General features: G+C 39.3%; 1 protein-coding gene and 1 long non-coding RNA gene across 2 annotated transcripts in view; one reads left to right on the top strand and one right to left on the bottom strand.

Moving 5' to 3' along the window:
* Positions 1 to 3,715: 3,715 nt before the first annotated feature.
* The window catches only part of tnnt2b (troponin T type 2b (cardiac)), a 26,250-nt gene continuing 12,180 nt past the window's right edge, over positions 3,716 to 17,785 (bottom strand). The window contains exons 12-13 of the mRNA XM_042088098.1: positions 17,723 to 17,763; positions 3,716 to 3,952 (exon numbers count right to left, since the gene is read on the bottom strand). Of these exons, the coding sequence (XP_041944032.1) occupies positions 3,913 to 3,952; positions 17,723 to 17,763 (81 nt within the window). The 3' untranslated portion in view covers positions 3,716 to 3,912. The remainder of the gene's footprint in view (positions 3,953 to 17,722; positions 17,764 to 17,785) is intronic.
* On the top strand, positions 11,516 to 15,528 carry LOC121706398. Its single transcript, XR_006031042.1, has 3 exons — positions 11,516 to 11,557; positions 14,791 to 14,956; positions 15,123 to 15,528. It is a non-coding gene; the product is annotated as an uncharacterized LOC121706398 (long non-coding RNA).

Here is a 17,785-nt window from a genome sequence, read left to right on the forward strand (position 1 = left end):
TTTTTTTAAGTATATTTTTTTGGGCTTTTATGCCTTTAATTGACAGGATAGTGGAGAATGACAGGAAGTGAGTGGGAGAGAGAGTCGGGGTGGGATCCGGAAAGGACCAGGGGGCGGGAATCGAACCCGGGTCGCCGGCGTACGGTGCAGGTGCCCCAGCCAGTCGCATCCAGGCTGGGGCCCCTCCCAACTATTTTTTAAATATTTTAATTATTGATTATTTATTAGCTTCATAATTAAATTTCTGGGAAAAGTGTGTGTGTGTGTGTGAACCGAGATCTATTTAAGTATTTTGTTTGACGTCATCAGGTGTGTGTGTGAGTGTGTGGTTGTGGTATGCATACATGATTTGAGTGTTTCTGTGTGTTACATTCAGTAGTGACGTCGCTCAAGGCTGATGTCATGAGGTAATCTCCTTAAGTTCCCTGTCTGGGTCTTGTTTGAGCTGTATGGCAGTCCTCCAAACGTGTGTCGCTGGTATGATCACATACTGACTCCTGTTCTGTAGTATGGGGCTTAGAAGATGAACGATAAGCAACAACTCTGAGAAATTTGGAGTTAAGTTCTTTGCTCAAGGGCACAACGGTGGAAGCCAGATATTGAACCCACAACATTTCAGACTACTGCATAACCTGCATAACTTAACCACTACACTACCACTGCCCCTCATTCTACTGACATTTAAATTAATCAGAACTGAGTAAACAGCTGCATTTTAAACAATGTGTTTGCTGCAGTTCTGAAATGGTTTGGTAAGAGTTTAATCCACCAATTTAAGTGTAGTTTCCTAGCTGGTTACACTCCCCGAAGTTGTAAGCAGATGTAAATTAGCCTAAGGCTAACTCTGGTACAATGCATTAAATAGCAATATTTATGTAAAAAAAGTGTACATGGTCCCTAACAAATAAAATGAATATATTTTTTTATTTGTATAACGGAAAGTTTGCTAACATAACAGGTTTGTCTGGGTTCACCCAGGCTACCATTGCACAGGAGAGCGAAACATTACTGGGATATGTTCTAGCAGCCTATCACCTATCAAAAAACCCATACAGACTATCGCCTGGTCCAGGTGTGGGTCCAGGACTAACTGCAGACTTGTTTGCAGATGTATTGCTTTTAGCAGGTTATGTTGTGCAGACACCTCTGGGGCCCAGGTTTCATGGCAGCCTTTTGATCTCACTTCCCCTTACATGTGTGTCCCTCTCTTGTCTTCCTGGTTGTGTGTTATTGGTGGTTTCTTGATGGAGCAAGATATTTAATCAGGAGCCACTTCCGGGAACCCGGATCTTACGAGTGGTGGGGGTCAAAAAGACGAACCACAAAAATAAAATTTCTCATGTCATCGTAGTAAAATATAATTTCATCTTTAACTCACTAACCAGGTGAAAATATTCTATTCCACCTGAGCATTCTATCAATCTCGCTAACAGGTGACACTTAACAGAAATAGCCTGGCTTGAACTAGCGTAGACTTTCACTTGAGGCTGAAACCGTTCCATTAACTCAAGTTAGCTGCATCTTGCCTTCGTTTATTCAAGCAAGGCTTAGGTCTGCTTCATGTCTGCTCGTGCATGAGGTAGAAAAGTAGTCCAAAACAGTAGATTGACGAAAAGAGGATACATGAGGATATATCGTAAAATGAAGGGAAACTAAAAGATTTCTGTTCGATTTACAAGCGCCATACAGGATTTTTAGTCATAAAATTAAACATTGAGAGAAAAAAAAGATAGTTACCAACATAAATTGGATAAGCCAGGTTTAGCCTTTAGCGAGGTTGATGGAATGCCCCCCAGGTTGTCAAAAACTAAAAATAAATCTGCGATCGGAGATTTATAGGTGTGGACCGTGGTGTACAGTATACCTGTCTTGGATACCATCAAATTAACCCATGTCCTGGCAAGAATACAAAAGGTCTTAAAAGATTAAAATCAGACATGCTTGTGCATGGGAAACATTAGTCTAACCTGGTTCTCCCATCTCTAACCTGGTTCTCCCATCTCGAATTCGACCACGCCTTTCTGAAGTGTTTTTATACACTTCAGCAGTAAATACTTTAACAGTGTATTTAGTTTCCACCTTTTCACCCTGAACTAGAGACCTTAATCTTTCTTTCCTCTTCTTCCCTTTGTGATTACCCTTACCAAAAAAGGTATACTTATTCATTTTTATCAAGTAAACTGAAGTGCAGTTGAAGCCCAAGTTTACTTTAGGTAGTAAGTTTATGAGTAAATGTATATTAAGTATATTTAAGTAAGTACCAAGTATAGGCTAGATATACTTAATGTATACTTATCAGTATACGCCAAGTATAATTCAATCTAGTATATCTCTAATCAGTACACAAAAAGTAAGCTATATGCTTAGTTCAAAAATGTGCTTGTACACTTGTACATGTACTATGTTTAGACTTCTTCGGACTAAATTGGTCCACTTTTAGTTTATAAGTGTAAAAGTAGTAAACTTTTAGATGGACTACAAGTGAACTTATAGGTGTACTGTTTACTAATACACTGCATTTATATTGCTTATTTATATAATTTATATTACACACATATCAGTGGCGTAGGCTGCCATGCAGGGTATAAACTGGCACATCGGGAGGAGTTTTGGGATTAAAGCGACACCAAAGAGTTTTTTGTACCTTAAAATAATGTTAAAGTAATTGCAATACATCATACTTACATCATACATACTTACATCATACATCATAGTTGCTCCTACTCATCCTGGATTGGCGTTAGTGAAACGAGTTGAGCTAGGAGCTATGTCAAACCTCGCTTTATCACTTATCTTGGATGTCTTAATTCTGCCTTTGTGAAATACCCTCATGGTTTACATATACAAATTCAAAAACATCTTGATTAAATGTAGACATTTATTTGCTTTGCTTTCATCTGGTTGACAGATTAGCACATGCGGCTTGGCACCATATGCCCGATGCATTCTTTTATGCTGAGAGTGTTCTTTACTGACTTCTGTATTAGCCTGGAGTGTTAAAAATATGCTTTGAGTGGCATTCAAAGTCTTTGTTATTGTTTGAAACCCCTATGTTACGTCTTTGTTATTGTTCGTTATGGTTCATATGTTATTATCTTAAGAAACAGTGAAATTATCTTGCCACAACTGGCAAGGGGTAATCCCTGAATGCCAGACTGGCACCACACCTGGCATAACACCTGGCACCACACCTGGTACCACACCTGGTTCAGATAATGGTCTGTCTGAGCTTTAGGACTGGTTATATTATTATGCCAGCACTGAACGTTTTGCCCGGGGGTTGGCTTCGGGTTTGAGCCTAGCCTGTCTCGTTTCAAGAAAAAGGAACCTGTATGATTTCTGTGGGAGTTTTTTTTTACTGGATCTCTGAACACACAAAAGCTATTGAACATGTCAAGTGTTCCTACAAACAATCCAGTCTACGTCATAGAGCACCAGTCCAGACCAGGGCCGGCTCTGTCTGACAAACGTGTTATGGTTTGCCGTCTGAAGCACATGGCAATCTCTTGGTGTAGAAGCATGATCCTGGTTTCAAATGAAAGGCAACACATTGAGGCTTCTTGTAGACTATTTGGATTGTATATCAGTGGTTGTGATATAGAATGACTACACAAAATATGGAATAATTGCACAAAAGTCTCTAATTTTGTATTTTCTTTGCTGCTTCAAAAAAAAAAAAAAAAAAAAGCGGAGGAAGGGGAGGAGGGCATTTTTTTATAAATTTAATTGAGACATAGTGAGATTAATCTGATAATGTAAAGCACTATACGGATTGTACATGAAACACACAACAGCTATTGAACATGTCAAGTGTTCCTACAAACAATCCAGTCTACATCATAGAGCACCAGACTAGACAAGGGCAGGCCCTGTCTGACAAAGCACATGGAGTCCCGCCATCGTCTTGGACTTTCATTTCCTGAGGCCTCTCTTGCTCCGTGCGCCTTTAGAGCTGTGTGAAAAGGAACCAGCAGACATATCAGAAATATGAGAGACATATATTAGAGACATATTAGACCACAGCAGAGACACATATACTATATGACCACAGGAGCCCTGGATACATGTCTCAATGCACATACCCTTAGAGTGCTGTATTTCAACAAATGTTAAGGTGCCATTCACACATACAAGACTGTCTGTCAGTGTTGTCATGACGTATGTAGCCTGTGTGTGTGTGTGTGTGTGTGTAATGACACATGAAAGTTCCCTAAAACATAAAGACTAAGTCTAGGTCACTGCCCAGAGTGAGATTGTGTTCTGTGAGCAATGCAGCCAGATTACAAGAGCTCATCCCTGTCACGGTTTGATGTACTGCAGTGCAGGATAAAGATCAGGATTAACACAGGAGGAGCCTCACCCATCCGAGAACCAACTTAGGGCTTGTCCACACGGAGACGCTTTTTAGGTTAAACGCAGAGGTTTTGCTTCGTCTTGGCCGAGCGTCCAAACGAATCCTGTAAACGCACTGCCCGAAACTGCACTTTTCTGAAACCTGGTCCCAGAGTGGAAAAATCTGAAACCGTAGCCCGTTTGAATTCGTTTAGACAGCGAAACCGCACATCCTGCTTGCGTATAGATGATGTCATCGGCACACCTCAGCTGCCCTGGACTTGCACTTATAGTATTGCCTAACAATACTAGTTTTCATACATGACATTTCCTACGATTACACTCCGTAAGATAAATATCACAACTGGTGCTGCGCAGCGCCGATAGCTTATGACTTGGTGGACTGAACACTGTTTTTCCCGGTGTTTTTTTATGCATTCTAGCTACTGTCAGTGACGCGAGAGAACTTAAGTTATTAGGAAAGTGCGGTGTAAGTTTAGGCTACATTAATTTGTGCATAGTGCCAGTGTCATTCATTTATTTTACATGTCTTACAACATATATACATGCATTCACAGTCGAGTGAAATCAGATATAAGCATACAAAGACGAGAACTCACGTTAAGCCGATGGTAGCACACTGAATGCAAATGCGCGATTTGATGCAGGCAAACGTATTGACTGTTACTAACGAAGGTTTTATAGCAATATTATAAATGTGGCGACAGAATAGCCTAGAACTTGGGTAAGCCTTGCGTTTAGTAGCCTAATTGCGGTGATAGCCAAAACTAATGTGAATCACGGACCCAGATAGCAAAATTGGACCGGCCCACCTCTGGCCCACTACCTTGCCTCAGGGTTTTGTGAGTGTTGGCCCAGTTCTGGCTGGGCCTCCGGCCCAACAATGGCCCAGTTACTGATAACTGACACAAAGAATTTCCTCTGGCCCAGATGTGGCCCACACACTGCAAAATGACTCTCATTGTTTCTGTTGGCCCAGGTCTGGCCCACACACTGTAAAATGACTCTTATTGGAACTGTTGGCCCAGGTGTGGCCCACACACTGTGAAATGACTCTTATTGTTTCTGTTGGCCCACACACTGTGAAATGACTGTCATGCATTCTGTTGGCCCAGGTCTGGCCCACACACTATATAACTGAGTGTTGGCTGAGTGTCGGCTGGGGACTATCCTACAACCAAAGAAAGTAAAGGTGATTAGTAGGCCTATCTGCGTTAGCCAAATAAAGGACGGGACTGCACCCTTCACAAACCGTAAAATAAAGTTTATTAGTTTTACAGTTGACTACAGTTGACAGTTCACCATCAGTCCACACAAACAATTCTGGTTTCCTTGCACTAGCCATTTCGTCGTAGCCTATTCTGTCTGTTTGTAAAGCGCAAGTTTTGGTAAATTTCTGTAAAGAAACAGTGCCACCTATAGGCCTGGGGTATGAAGTAACGTGTTGAGTCGCGTTGAGATGGATCCGTTTGGACGCAAATATTCTTGATACGGTTCCAGGGAAGACGGAGGAAAAAAAGATCGGTTTGGTACGTGTGGACTAGGCCTAAGCCCTGAGGGTACTGTGGCTCTGCAGGTCTGAGAAGTGTGTGTGTGTCTGTGTGTGGGTGTGTGATGTGATAGACAGCTGACATCACACACCCCAGATGCCACACCCTACACACACACCCACACATCCTGTCAGTTCTAATGCCTGGCATGTCCAACGGGCTCCAGCAGACGGCTTTGAGCAATGAGGATCTGGTTTCACCACCCCCCCCCCCCCCACACACACACACACACACACTTACACACGCACACACACACACACACACACACACACACACACTCGGCACTGGAGGGACTGTGTTTCCCCTAAAAAATTTTCCAGCAGTGGTGCTGTTGATCGTAGGAAGCCCCCCCCCCCCAAAAAAAGAGAAACATTTGAAAAAATTACTCCTTAAATTGTGAATTCTGGTGGATTTTGTGAAAGAAATGGACAGATTGAGTTACAAATTATGACATAACCATCAACACAAGCATGATTATTGCAGTACTTGAACAGGATTATTCATGTTTTTCTTTCACCTTTTTCCATTTACATTATTAGTATTAGCCACTGTACAAACTATTACTATTTATAACAATTATTTTGTTCATATTCACTCAGACTTGTGGCATAGGTTTCTGCATTAGGTCTACCGTTGGAACAAAATAAACCCAGAGAGTTCATTGATATGTAGGCCTATTTTATTCTTGTAGGCTATATAAAAAAGGCCAAGAGTGTCTTAAGCACTGTTTTATTTTATTTCGGTATTGTCTTACCTCAACAAGGCTACAGCTCCATGAAAACAATCAGATATAACTCTATGAAGTCTATAAAAAAAATGTTGTATTTGGCTGCTGTGTTTGACTGAAATGTAGACTATTCTTTTTTCATTTCAATACAGTATATGAAACAAACCTCAGTTTAGATAATCATATTCACACATTTTTTTGCCTAATTGACAACCATGACCATAATATATGGTATGATAATATAAAATGAATGTGCACCTTGAGCAAATGATAAAACATCTTTCAGAATGCTTTCCATTCTTGAACTGCATCGAATTGCATCGAATCGCATCGCATCGAATCGTACTTAATCGTTTTTTATGAACATGTATCTTTTCTTGTATCGAATCGTGCCCATGTATCTAGATGCGAATCGTATCGGCTTTTACATGAGAGATTCACACCCCTACAAGCTATACCTCCCAACAAAATTATGGATTGTTTTTGCAGTATTTACTAATGTTAACACACAACATCCCACAATAGCAAAAACAATATTCCAAACTTTAGATACAGTATAAAAACCTCTGCTTCTGCAATGATATCAGTTCAAAACAATATATCTCAGCTGATAATAAACAAACAATTAAATAATTGACACACAATTGATTTATGTTGGGTAAATTGGGCCAACCATAGCTGATTCCAGTCTGGCTTAGATTCAGTGGCAGGGGTTATTTTTTTCTATTACATTGACACGTACACAGTAAAAGGAGGACTTTGAGGAGTGATGTTTTTAGAAACAGAAAAAGACAAACACTGTAATGTCTGGATGAGGAAGAGGAAGAGCAAGGGGCCCAGGGAGAAGAGCAGGAGCAGTGAGAGATGCAGGAGCAGTGAGAGGAGCAGGGCCAGGAAAAAAGAGCAGGCACAAAGAGAGGGCAAGGTAGAGGTGTAAGAATGCGTGGTGGTGGCATTCCAAAGGTTGCAAGTGATGAAATTCGTGCCACTATCATTGACCATGTAATCAATGCAATGTTGATGAAAACATGTGGCCTCTTGTGTGTTTCATGGATATTTTGTTGTTTACTGAAAGCAATACTGTAAAACTTTTTCGGTTCTATCATACTGTAAACAGTACTTCTACTGTACCTCCTGTAGTAAACAGTAAAGGAAAAAAATAAACTGATTTGCTTTTTACTGGAATGCTTTTGAATGTGAACATAACATTTGGACATACAGTTCCCAACCAAGACATTTAGTGTAAAAATTGCATGCAAATACCTGTAAAACTGAAACATAAAAGTCTATGCAGTTTTTGTAATGTCAACAATAGCCAGTATTTTGAAACCTGGTGTACTTTGATTGAATGCGTGTACCTTGTGAAGTGAAAACAAGTGTCATTCTTTGACAGAATAATTTCATTTTTAATCAGATTTCCAGTGTTTTGGTAAAGTTAGTGTGTGCAGAGAAATATGTGTTAGTAATATATTTAACAAAATGTGTTTTTGAGAAAAAAATTATCCATTTGGCCAATTGTGTTTTCTAGGTGTGAGTCTGTGTTAAGAGTTTAGAAAAGGTATCTGAAGTATGGGTAAAAAGCTAATCAGTTTATTTTGTCGTTTACTACAGGAGGTACAGTAGAAATACTGTTTACAGTATGATGAACAGAAAAAGTTTTACAGTATTGCTTACAGTGAACAAAATATCCATGAAACACACAGGAGCATTCTGAACAAAAAAACAACAGCAAAAGGCCCAGATAAAAAGGGAGGAGCTAAAAAAGGACAAAATTACTGTATCTAATCTCTGCGATCTTCAGGATCTGCAGGGTTAGGCCACATGTTTTCATCAACATCACATTGATTACATGGTCAATGATAGTGGCATGAATTTCATCACTGACAACAGTTCTTACAGCCTTTGGAATGCCACCACCATTCTTACACCTCTACCTTGCTCTTCTCCCTGGCCCTGCTCTTCTCACTGCTCCTGCATCTCTCACTGCTCCTGCATCTCTCACTGCTCCTGCACCTCTCACTGCATCTCTCACTGGGCTTGTTCTTCTCCCTGGGCCCCTTGCTCTTACTCTTCTTCGTCCAGATATTACAGTGTTTGTCTTTTTCTGTTTCTGTTTCTAAAAACATCACTCCTCAAAGTCCTCCTTTTACTGTATAAGTGTCAATGTAATAGAAAAAATAACCCCTGCCACTGAGTCTAAGCCAGACTGGAATCAGCTGTGGTTGGCCCAATTTACCCAACATAAATCAATTGTGTGTCAATTATTCAATTGTTTGTTTGTATTATCAGCTGAGATATATTGTTTTTGAACTGATATCATTGCAGAAGCAAAGGTTTTTATACTGTATCTAAGGTTTGGAATATTGTTTTTGCTATTGTGGGATGTTGTGTGTTAACATTCGTAAATACTGCAAAAACAATCCATAATTTTGTTGGGAGGTATAGCTTGTTTGTTAAGAAAATGTAAGCATTGTGGAAATGTGTTCACTGACTGCATATTGTGTGAAAACGACATGAAATGTGTGAATGGTATGGCCACAAACGACCGATGCTGTGCTAATTGTGTTTAGAGTTTTGAAAATGTAACAACTGGTTAGACAAACGCTTGTTAGCGACTGAAAAAAACTGTAATAAATACTCTCCCATCATGATATTTAACCATAATGAAAAATTTTATTTGAATACCGTCAATGTGAAAACAACTCTATTATGTAAGCTATATATAGCTACTGTTCTCCTTGCTATTTCAGTTCGTAAGTCCATACTATCCCATGGCAGAGCAAGGATTTCATGATTGGGCAAGGTTGCCCGGAGACATTTGTGGCTGCTCAGAGACATTGTGCATACTTGAAAGGCATTGTGATAGATGTACCAGAACAACTGCAAATGTGGAAGGTGATAGTTACCGAATACGGGTGGGTGTTTTACCAAAAGCTGGAAACTTTTGGAATGTTTTCTTCTTTTTTTTAGCTTATGCACCCTCACATTGGAGTCCCGAGTTCAAACACAAAATTTGGTATCGATATGTGACAGTGTTCCTGAGATATGGACGACTTCCTGTTTCGGAGCTTCGCCGCCAATTTCGTTTGGCTATGACGGGCAAACGCTTTCGAAAATCAAAAATCCTTCCGGTAACTTTTGTGAGGCTTGGTCCAAGGATAATGTACGTCAAGTTTCGTAGCGTTCGGACCAAATTTGTGACCTGTGAAAATTTTGTTTCGCTTTCTGTTCAATCCAACATGGCGGACGAACGACACGCCCACCTGACGTCATCTTCGCGACCAACTTACACCGGTACTGACCGGACGTTTTAAAGTTGGAACGGTGTCTCTGTCTCAAAGGGCCTAGGCGCTAGAGCTGACAATAAATTATGGAGACGGGAATAATAATAAAACTTAAGAAGAACAATAAGTGTGCTGCTTTGCAAGCACACTTAATTAAATAACAATGATATTTCCTTATTAGCTGCATACTTGAGGTTGGAGATATTAAGGCACGTCAAGTCTCTCACATACTGGAACTTCAAGATACATAGCCGTAGGATTTTCTTATTCAGTTCTGCACTGGACTTGAATTACGAATTTCGGCACAGATACACAATTATGATTTTGGCCTATTGATTATAATGTGTTTAATTGAAAGCTCTGTCAGTCATTTGGATAAGCATCAGCTAGATGACTAAATGTAAATGTAAATTCTTGAATTATTCTTAATTTTGATCACACTACATGAACTTGCATACGGTATACGACAGGGGCCAAATTGTATTGTTTTTTACTATATAGTTTTAATAGGCTAAATGTTTGGGATAGAAAAAGCTTTTTTGCAGTGCTTCCATACTTCCTTGAAAAAAGTATTTTGATTATTTTCTAAATACAAAAATACAGTATTTTATTTTGATACATATGGTTAGGCCTACTGTATTTTGTAGTTTATTTTGATACATTAAAATCCCTGCCTGTTCCCAGCATTAGCACAACACTTTGCAATGATTAGCTTGTCACCTGTGACGATATATGCTAGGCCTAAGTGACTGACCTATCTGGGTGTGTTTGGAGATGCCTGACGAAATCAGACATTGTTGAATAGGCATAATTACAGTGCATGAAAATGCACTGTTCTGTTATCCGAAGTCGTCTTCTTCTTCTTCTTCTTCTTCTTCTTCTTATTCTTCCCACCAAATTTCTGCATCTAATTCAGCTTTAACTGTTTAATGTAGAAACTTCGTTCAAACTTTGTAATGTAGGTCTTGAAAAGGACACGTGGGGAATGTATTTTTCACTTTTGTAAACTTTATACTTTTTGAGATATTAATAAAAAACAAGCTTATTTTCCCCCATAGACTTAACATGGGCTGATGACATCACAATGGGCTAATTAACTTGATTTGCACCTGTATCAACTTCCAGCTGCTCACTACTAGGACCCATCAAAGGGCCAGTTAAACTGATTGCACCTGTATCAACTGCTTTCTACTTAACTAGGCCAACTCTCTCTGTGTCTCTCCATTCTACAAGGATATAAGGCACATTCACTGGCGCCTTAATGCAGGGGCTTACCTGGGCTGAAGCCCAGGGGCCTCAACCAATGAGGGGCCTCCTAATAATAATAATGAATCAATAATAATAAACGGCCGTGTCCGTATTCGCGGCGTCAGTCATTAGCCTACTCTGGAGCTAGCCTACATAATTGAGCACATTGCATTGCTCTACAATGACATCGATGCAGAGGCCCCCTTTGTCTTCTCTTCTGAAGTGTAACAAAATGTAACAAAACTTAATAAATCCCAAAGTAGAGGAGCTACAGGAGAGGCTGAAACTGACTGACACATTTACAAACTCTGGAGATAACGTGGGTTGGATTGAAGCAACGATAAACGAATGACGTGGATTCCTGTAACTGTCCATGAAAACAGAAGGCATAGCAGGTAAATATCGTAGCAAATAGCCTGGCAATGAAACGGCTTTAAAAACATGTAGGCTTATTTCACTTGTCTCACTGGAGTGAATGCAGAACATGGGCTGTTGCGCAAAGAAATGAATTAGTGATCTGCATCTCCGTTCACCAAAAGCTAAGTTTGTGCTAACCCATATTCGCACAAATAATATCCTATGTTATGTTTTCTGATTGTTAACGTGAGATATGTCTCCATGTTGGGAAGTGTAGTGATAATGCATAAGCAGGGGTGAAAGTAAGCCGGTACTGGCCGGTACGGAGTAGGCCTACCACTAAAATATTTGGAGAGGGTACGCCGTACCGGAAAGAAAACTATACTGTCTCTGAAAAATATAGCACTTTCAGCATGACAACACAACTGCTAACGTCAAATTACTAGAAGCAACACGTTTCCCCCAAAATATATTTCATATACATCGTTCTGAACTGTATCTGAATTGTGTCTAAACCTCCCGTGCAGCTGGACAGACAACGAGCAAGCTATAGCGCGCGTACAGTAGCCTACAGTTATTGCGCCAACGTGCACTGGTATCCAAAGTGTTTTAGCAGACGGACGTTTCTTGGAAAGTCTCCCAAATAAAAAAAACATACAGGCTAAAGAAAAATATGTTGATGTTTCAATAGCCTATTCTGGTTTTATGTGTGCAGTGTTTCGCTGGAGAGACACGAGACAGACAGCGCGTGTACGGCTTAACCAGATCTTGCGCAGCAATAATGAAAGTGTTTTAGCAGACAGAAGTATGTTGCAGTCTCCCAAATAAAAAGGCATGACTCAAAGAAACGTGTTTCATGATATACAGTAGCCTATATAACAAAATTGATTGGAAGTGGGAGCGAGCAGAGTAACTAGGTTAAATAAATAAATAAATGTTGAAATTAAGTGTTTGCAATTTATTCATAATCAAAAACAGATGCAGGTGGGTTAAAGAGTGATACTAGAGTGATAAGAAGTCCTAGTGAATGCTTGATAAGTAGACTATAATACAGTAAATAAACAAATAAATAAATAATAAATAATTAGGCTAAGTGAAATTTTCGGCGCGCATTATAACTCTATATCATAGTACCACCAAGAAATAAAAACTACTTTCACCCCTGTGCATGCAAGGTAGCCAATGTTCACGTCACATGAGCCAGCTGCGTGTTCTGTAGGCTAAAAGTATTTCTGTCCATCCCAATCTGTGTTAGAATGGTGTGTTAAGTAGACAGAATTTCAAAAAAACCTCCTGGGGAACCCCCCGACACGACAAACACATGCACTTTTGAAAAGCTTGAAATATGTGAAATACGTCCATATGTGTAACCCATCTTTTAACTTAGCCTATAGTGTTGTAAAAGTTCAACGCTGTTGTTTTCGTGCAGTAGGCTAACCTTTTTGATAAGCGATGTCATGGGTAGGCTGACGTGATTAAGGGCTTTCTGTTCCTGTTTATGTAAATGTTTTACATAGGCTCAATAATGATAGGCTACACTGCATGTTAGGCTATATCAACCAAAAGCGCACGTTATGTAAATAGGCGGGTCAGATCGCGGGCCGGGTATCATAATTAGTATTTGCGGTTTGGGGGGGCCTTAAAAACATATAGCCCAGGGGCCTCAGGTGGTATTAAGGCGCCCCTGGGCACATTCCATCCAACTTTCTATCCATTCATCCTCTTCAAACTATTCACTCATCCACCCATTAAACTATCCACCAACATCCATTAAACAATCTGCCTATCAACATCCATTCAACTTTCTGTCTATCAACATCCATTACACTATCTAAATTAAACTTTTAAACTATATACTCTGTCTCAGGCTTTAAGCATACAATCTGGCTCTCTTAAGACTACAGATTCTGTTCCTATTTCCTCTGCCCACAACTGTTTCAAAATAAATGTCCTCACTACAATAATTCACTATTAAATAATTTAACTATTTAAACTACTCAACTATTTAACTGTTTAGACATTTCAACTGTCAGTTGTTATCAACTATGACTCCTGCCAACTGTTTCCAAATAAAAGTTTGTTTTGCATTTTATGTTAATATACAGTATGTTTATATTTTCATGCTCTGGTAATTTCCTCGAAATTACATTTTCTAGTTTATGGTGCCACGCACCTTGCATGTAGCTGTTCGCTTATTTCCTCTGTGTACGAAGTTATTGTAACTGAAAGTAACGATAAAAGGCACAACTCCAGGAGGACTTCTTGTCGCCATGGTCAATGCATTTTTTTTATGTATCTGTGAGTGTGCGCACATAGCGCATGCGTTACGTTGCACATTATGGCAAAGGGGCAATGCCGCTTGTTATACGTTTCCCAAAGTATATGTAGCAATAAAATAAAATAGAAATACATGAATACATTTAGATAAAAAAAGCAATAATTGCATGAAATACAGCTATTCAGGATTCTCAAAGCTCGAGTCCGAGTAAAGTCTGAAGTCTTTTGAGTGGAGTCGCAAGTCATGTCTGTCCAAGTCCCCATCTTTTTTACATTTCTATCCCCTCATTCTCTTTAATTCAAGTTCACAGCACAAAGCTGACATGCACTAAAAGAGCATTTATGCTTTATCAATAATCAAAAAGATTAGCGTGGCACCGCTCTAGATGTGTCATTAAATTAATTGTGCTATTTCGCGAGGTATAGAGATCTTTCGGTTTCACACACAAAGTGCACTTAACTGTTCTTCATATCCTAGTTGTCTCTGACAAATTGAAAATAATGAGCGTATAGGCTTATGTCCATCGAGTCAGTTGCAGCCAGCCACAGTCATCTTCAACCAGTAACAGGAGCTACGTTCTGCTATTTGCGCAGATTTTTTCTCCTCTGTTCTCGCAGTGTTGTTTGCGAATATGTATCAATACATAATACCACTTAATTTCAGGTTAAAATGCATTGTAATGCGCGTTACTGAAGTTTGTACCGAGTAAAATATTACCCTTTTTTTTTTTGTAATGCCTTACATTGCCGCGTTACAGCAAAAAGCAATATATTACAGTAATTACATTACTTTTGTAACTCGTTACTCCCAACACTGACCACTAAGAGGAATAGTAATGGGGAAAGTAAACAACCTTGTCTAACTCTGTTGTGATGTGTTGTGAGGCTGTCAGCTGGTCTTCATGTATGATTCTACATCGCTCATTGCTCTTACAGTTACTCATTAACATGTACATATTGCCCCACCCCCTAACTCCTATACTTATGTTCATAGGTTTTTAGTCAGGATTAATCCTGACTCCAACAAGTGCACTGCCAAGGAGCAGATGAGCAAGACGACTGAGAGAGTGGTGAAGCAGAAGACGTCATACATGAACCCCCATGTAATCTCCTTCATCAGGGACCTCACTGAATTCTATTTGCTAACTGACTAGATGCAGGTGAGGTTCTGATAGCTTTAATAATAATATAATTAATAATATATGTATATATGGGTATACTATAATTAATCATAATTTGATTATTATTATTATTATTATAATAATAATAGCATAAGTACCTTGTAATCCATGTAATTGTTAATGTTTTTTCTTATTTAATTTTCAGGACAACTGGGATTCTGGGTCTCCAAGGTCAGGGGACCATAGACCATTATATCAAGTGGCAGGGGAATGATATTTGTAAGAAGTTTCTTTTCATTTATGTTTTAAATGTTCATGCACATGTTCATTATTGTTCAATGTTTTATTTTATTTCAATATTGCCATTGTGTTAATCATTGCTCTTTAAAACGTGCAAATAAGGTTGGTTATTTTTTTTGACCGTATTTTATCAATTCACATTATTGTTCCATCATGTTAATTTTGGATAGTCTAATGGCGTGTCGTCCATTATCCCTAACTTATGTTGTACCTGTTTTGTCATGTTCCTGTTCACCAAATGTCTTAAATAAATAACTGTTAACAATTTCTTGTTGTCCCAGACCCAGCTCTTTAGAGAGCATCTCCTCTCATAGCACCACTTACAACAAGTCTTGCTGATCCTAGCACTTATCAGCCGTCTTGAACTGACACTCAACTGTTTAAAAACAGCAATCACTGACGCACTTATTCTTACTGTACTCTACCGTTTTTAAATTGTCCTAAAACTTTAAAACTTAACTGTTACCATGTTGTTAGTCGCTTTGGTTAAAAATGCGCCAGCCAAATGTAATGTAATGTAATTGTAATATTTTAGAATATGGATGATTCTATTAATGATAATTAATAGCTAAAAAAACACAGCTCAAAAAGTACAGTACCTTTAAGGTAAAATTAATTCACAGTAACTTACTGGCAACAATTGGCCAGTAAGTTACTGTGAATACGTTTTACAGTAAAGGCACTGTACTTCCATTTACAGTAAATACATAAAATACTGTAAATAGAAGTACAGTACCTTTACTGTAAAACGTATTCACAGTAACTTACTGGCCAATTGTTGCCAGTAAGTTACTGTGAATTTTACAATGTGGGCAGATGGAGCAGGAGGATGTGGGGGGGGGGTCTATGGAACCAGTCCATGTTTTGGATGCCAGAGAGTGTTTGGACGTATGTCTCATTATTTTGTAGTAGTGGTTTATTTTTACAAACAATGATTTCATAGCAGGCTTAGTGGATCTAGCAGCTGTTGGGCTGCTATTGTATCTTGTGTCACCCCCTCCTCTTCTAGGTCCCTCACAGTTGTTGTGTTGCTTTTCTCTCGGGGGGCCATGGACGCCCAACTTTGGAGGCACCTTTAATTAAACTCCTGTTCTCGGTCAAGTGATCTGTTTTAAGGGCGGAAAGCAGCTGTCTGGCAAGGACAAGCATTTCAAACATACACATCTCTCAGGAGACTCCTCCACTAGAACCCCTCTAACCACAACCCAAGCCAAGCCCAGGTCCTCTCGGTCCCAGCAGGTCTGGTAAACAGAAAGGTGACCTGTGCTTTCAGGAGAATGTCCACCCAATCCTCAACTCTATGCCCCTCAACGTTCAGTGGATAAAGAGCAGTACAGAGGGTAAAATATGCCTGTGCATCAGTGGATGAAGACAAATAGTGTGCAAAGTATGTGTACCAACGAGTAAAGAGGTGTTCTAAACTGAACTACTAAACTTTCAACCCAATCAAGCTCATTGACTGAGTTAAGTGGTGTCCAGTCTGTAGCATATACAAGTATGCATGCAAACCAGTGTTTAACATTTTTAGAGTTGTAGTTGTGTGTAAAGCTGTAGCTGCCTGGTTGGGTTAGCAGCTGGCTGTAGCAAATCGAGCTAGGTAAAACCAATTGTTTTGAGAAACGGAGATCTATGTGAAAACTCGCCGGATTCCTCCTTTAATCTATTCCTTCATCAGTACACCGACTCCATGTTGATTAAATGGAGAGCAACAGCTTTTCTCTGCCTACGAGACATGTCATAAACCTACAAACGTCAACAGATCAACTGTGCTGAGTTTGTGCACACACCAGCACAGATCTCACACAGCCCTGCTCTGATTGGACCAGAAGAACTGGGAGCTGTGGATTTTTGCAAAACAAATAACAGGCTCTAGGTGGAGGTAGAAGTGTGTTTTTTTTTTCTAAAACCGGCTGATTTATGTTATGTCGGAGCATAGTGTCGGTTTCAGTGAATATGATAAAATCTTGCCAACTGCAGCTTTAATGCATGTACAGTATATAGTAACATATGTTCATATGACGCATGTATACAATGTATAGTACAGGTGTGTAGATAGGACACCTGTATTTATAATGTATAGGTGTGTAGATATGACACCTTTATTTATAATGTATAGCACAGGTGTGTAGATATGACACCTGTGATATGACACCTGTATTCATAATGTATAGTACAGGTGTGTAGATATGACACATTTAAAGTGTATAGTACAGGTGTGTAGATATGACACCTTTATTTATAAGGTATAGTGGGGGCAATTAAAAGTTATGCATGTTTCTGCAGTGTGGAATCAGTGGTGGTGTGCAGTAATGATGTAGATATTTGTTGTGAATCATCAAATTCCAGCATTGAAATATCACATATACTGTGAAACATATAGTACATAAAATTGGCTACAGGCTCATATATGCCTATAAGCAGTAGATGCACTGGTGCAAAATGTAAGTACTAACTACTGTGTGACATTGATTCATTCATTCATTGCAGAGTGTGGTTGGTACTCACATCTTCTGGTGGTCGCTCACTCGATTCCTAAGAACTGTTACCTGGAAACAGCAGTGTTGAAAT

Source organism: Alosa sapidissima, chromosome 4 (genome assembly GCF_018492685.1).
Source record: "Alosa sapidissima isolate fAloSap1 chromosome 4, fAloSap1.pri, whole genome shotgun sequence".
NCBI lineage: Eukaryota > Metazoa > Chordata > Actinopteri > Clupeiformes > Clupeidae > Alosa > Alosa sapidissima.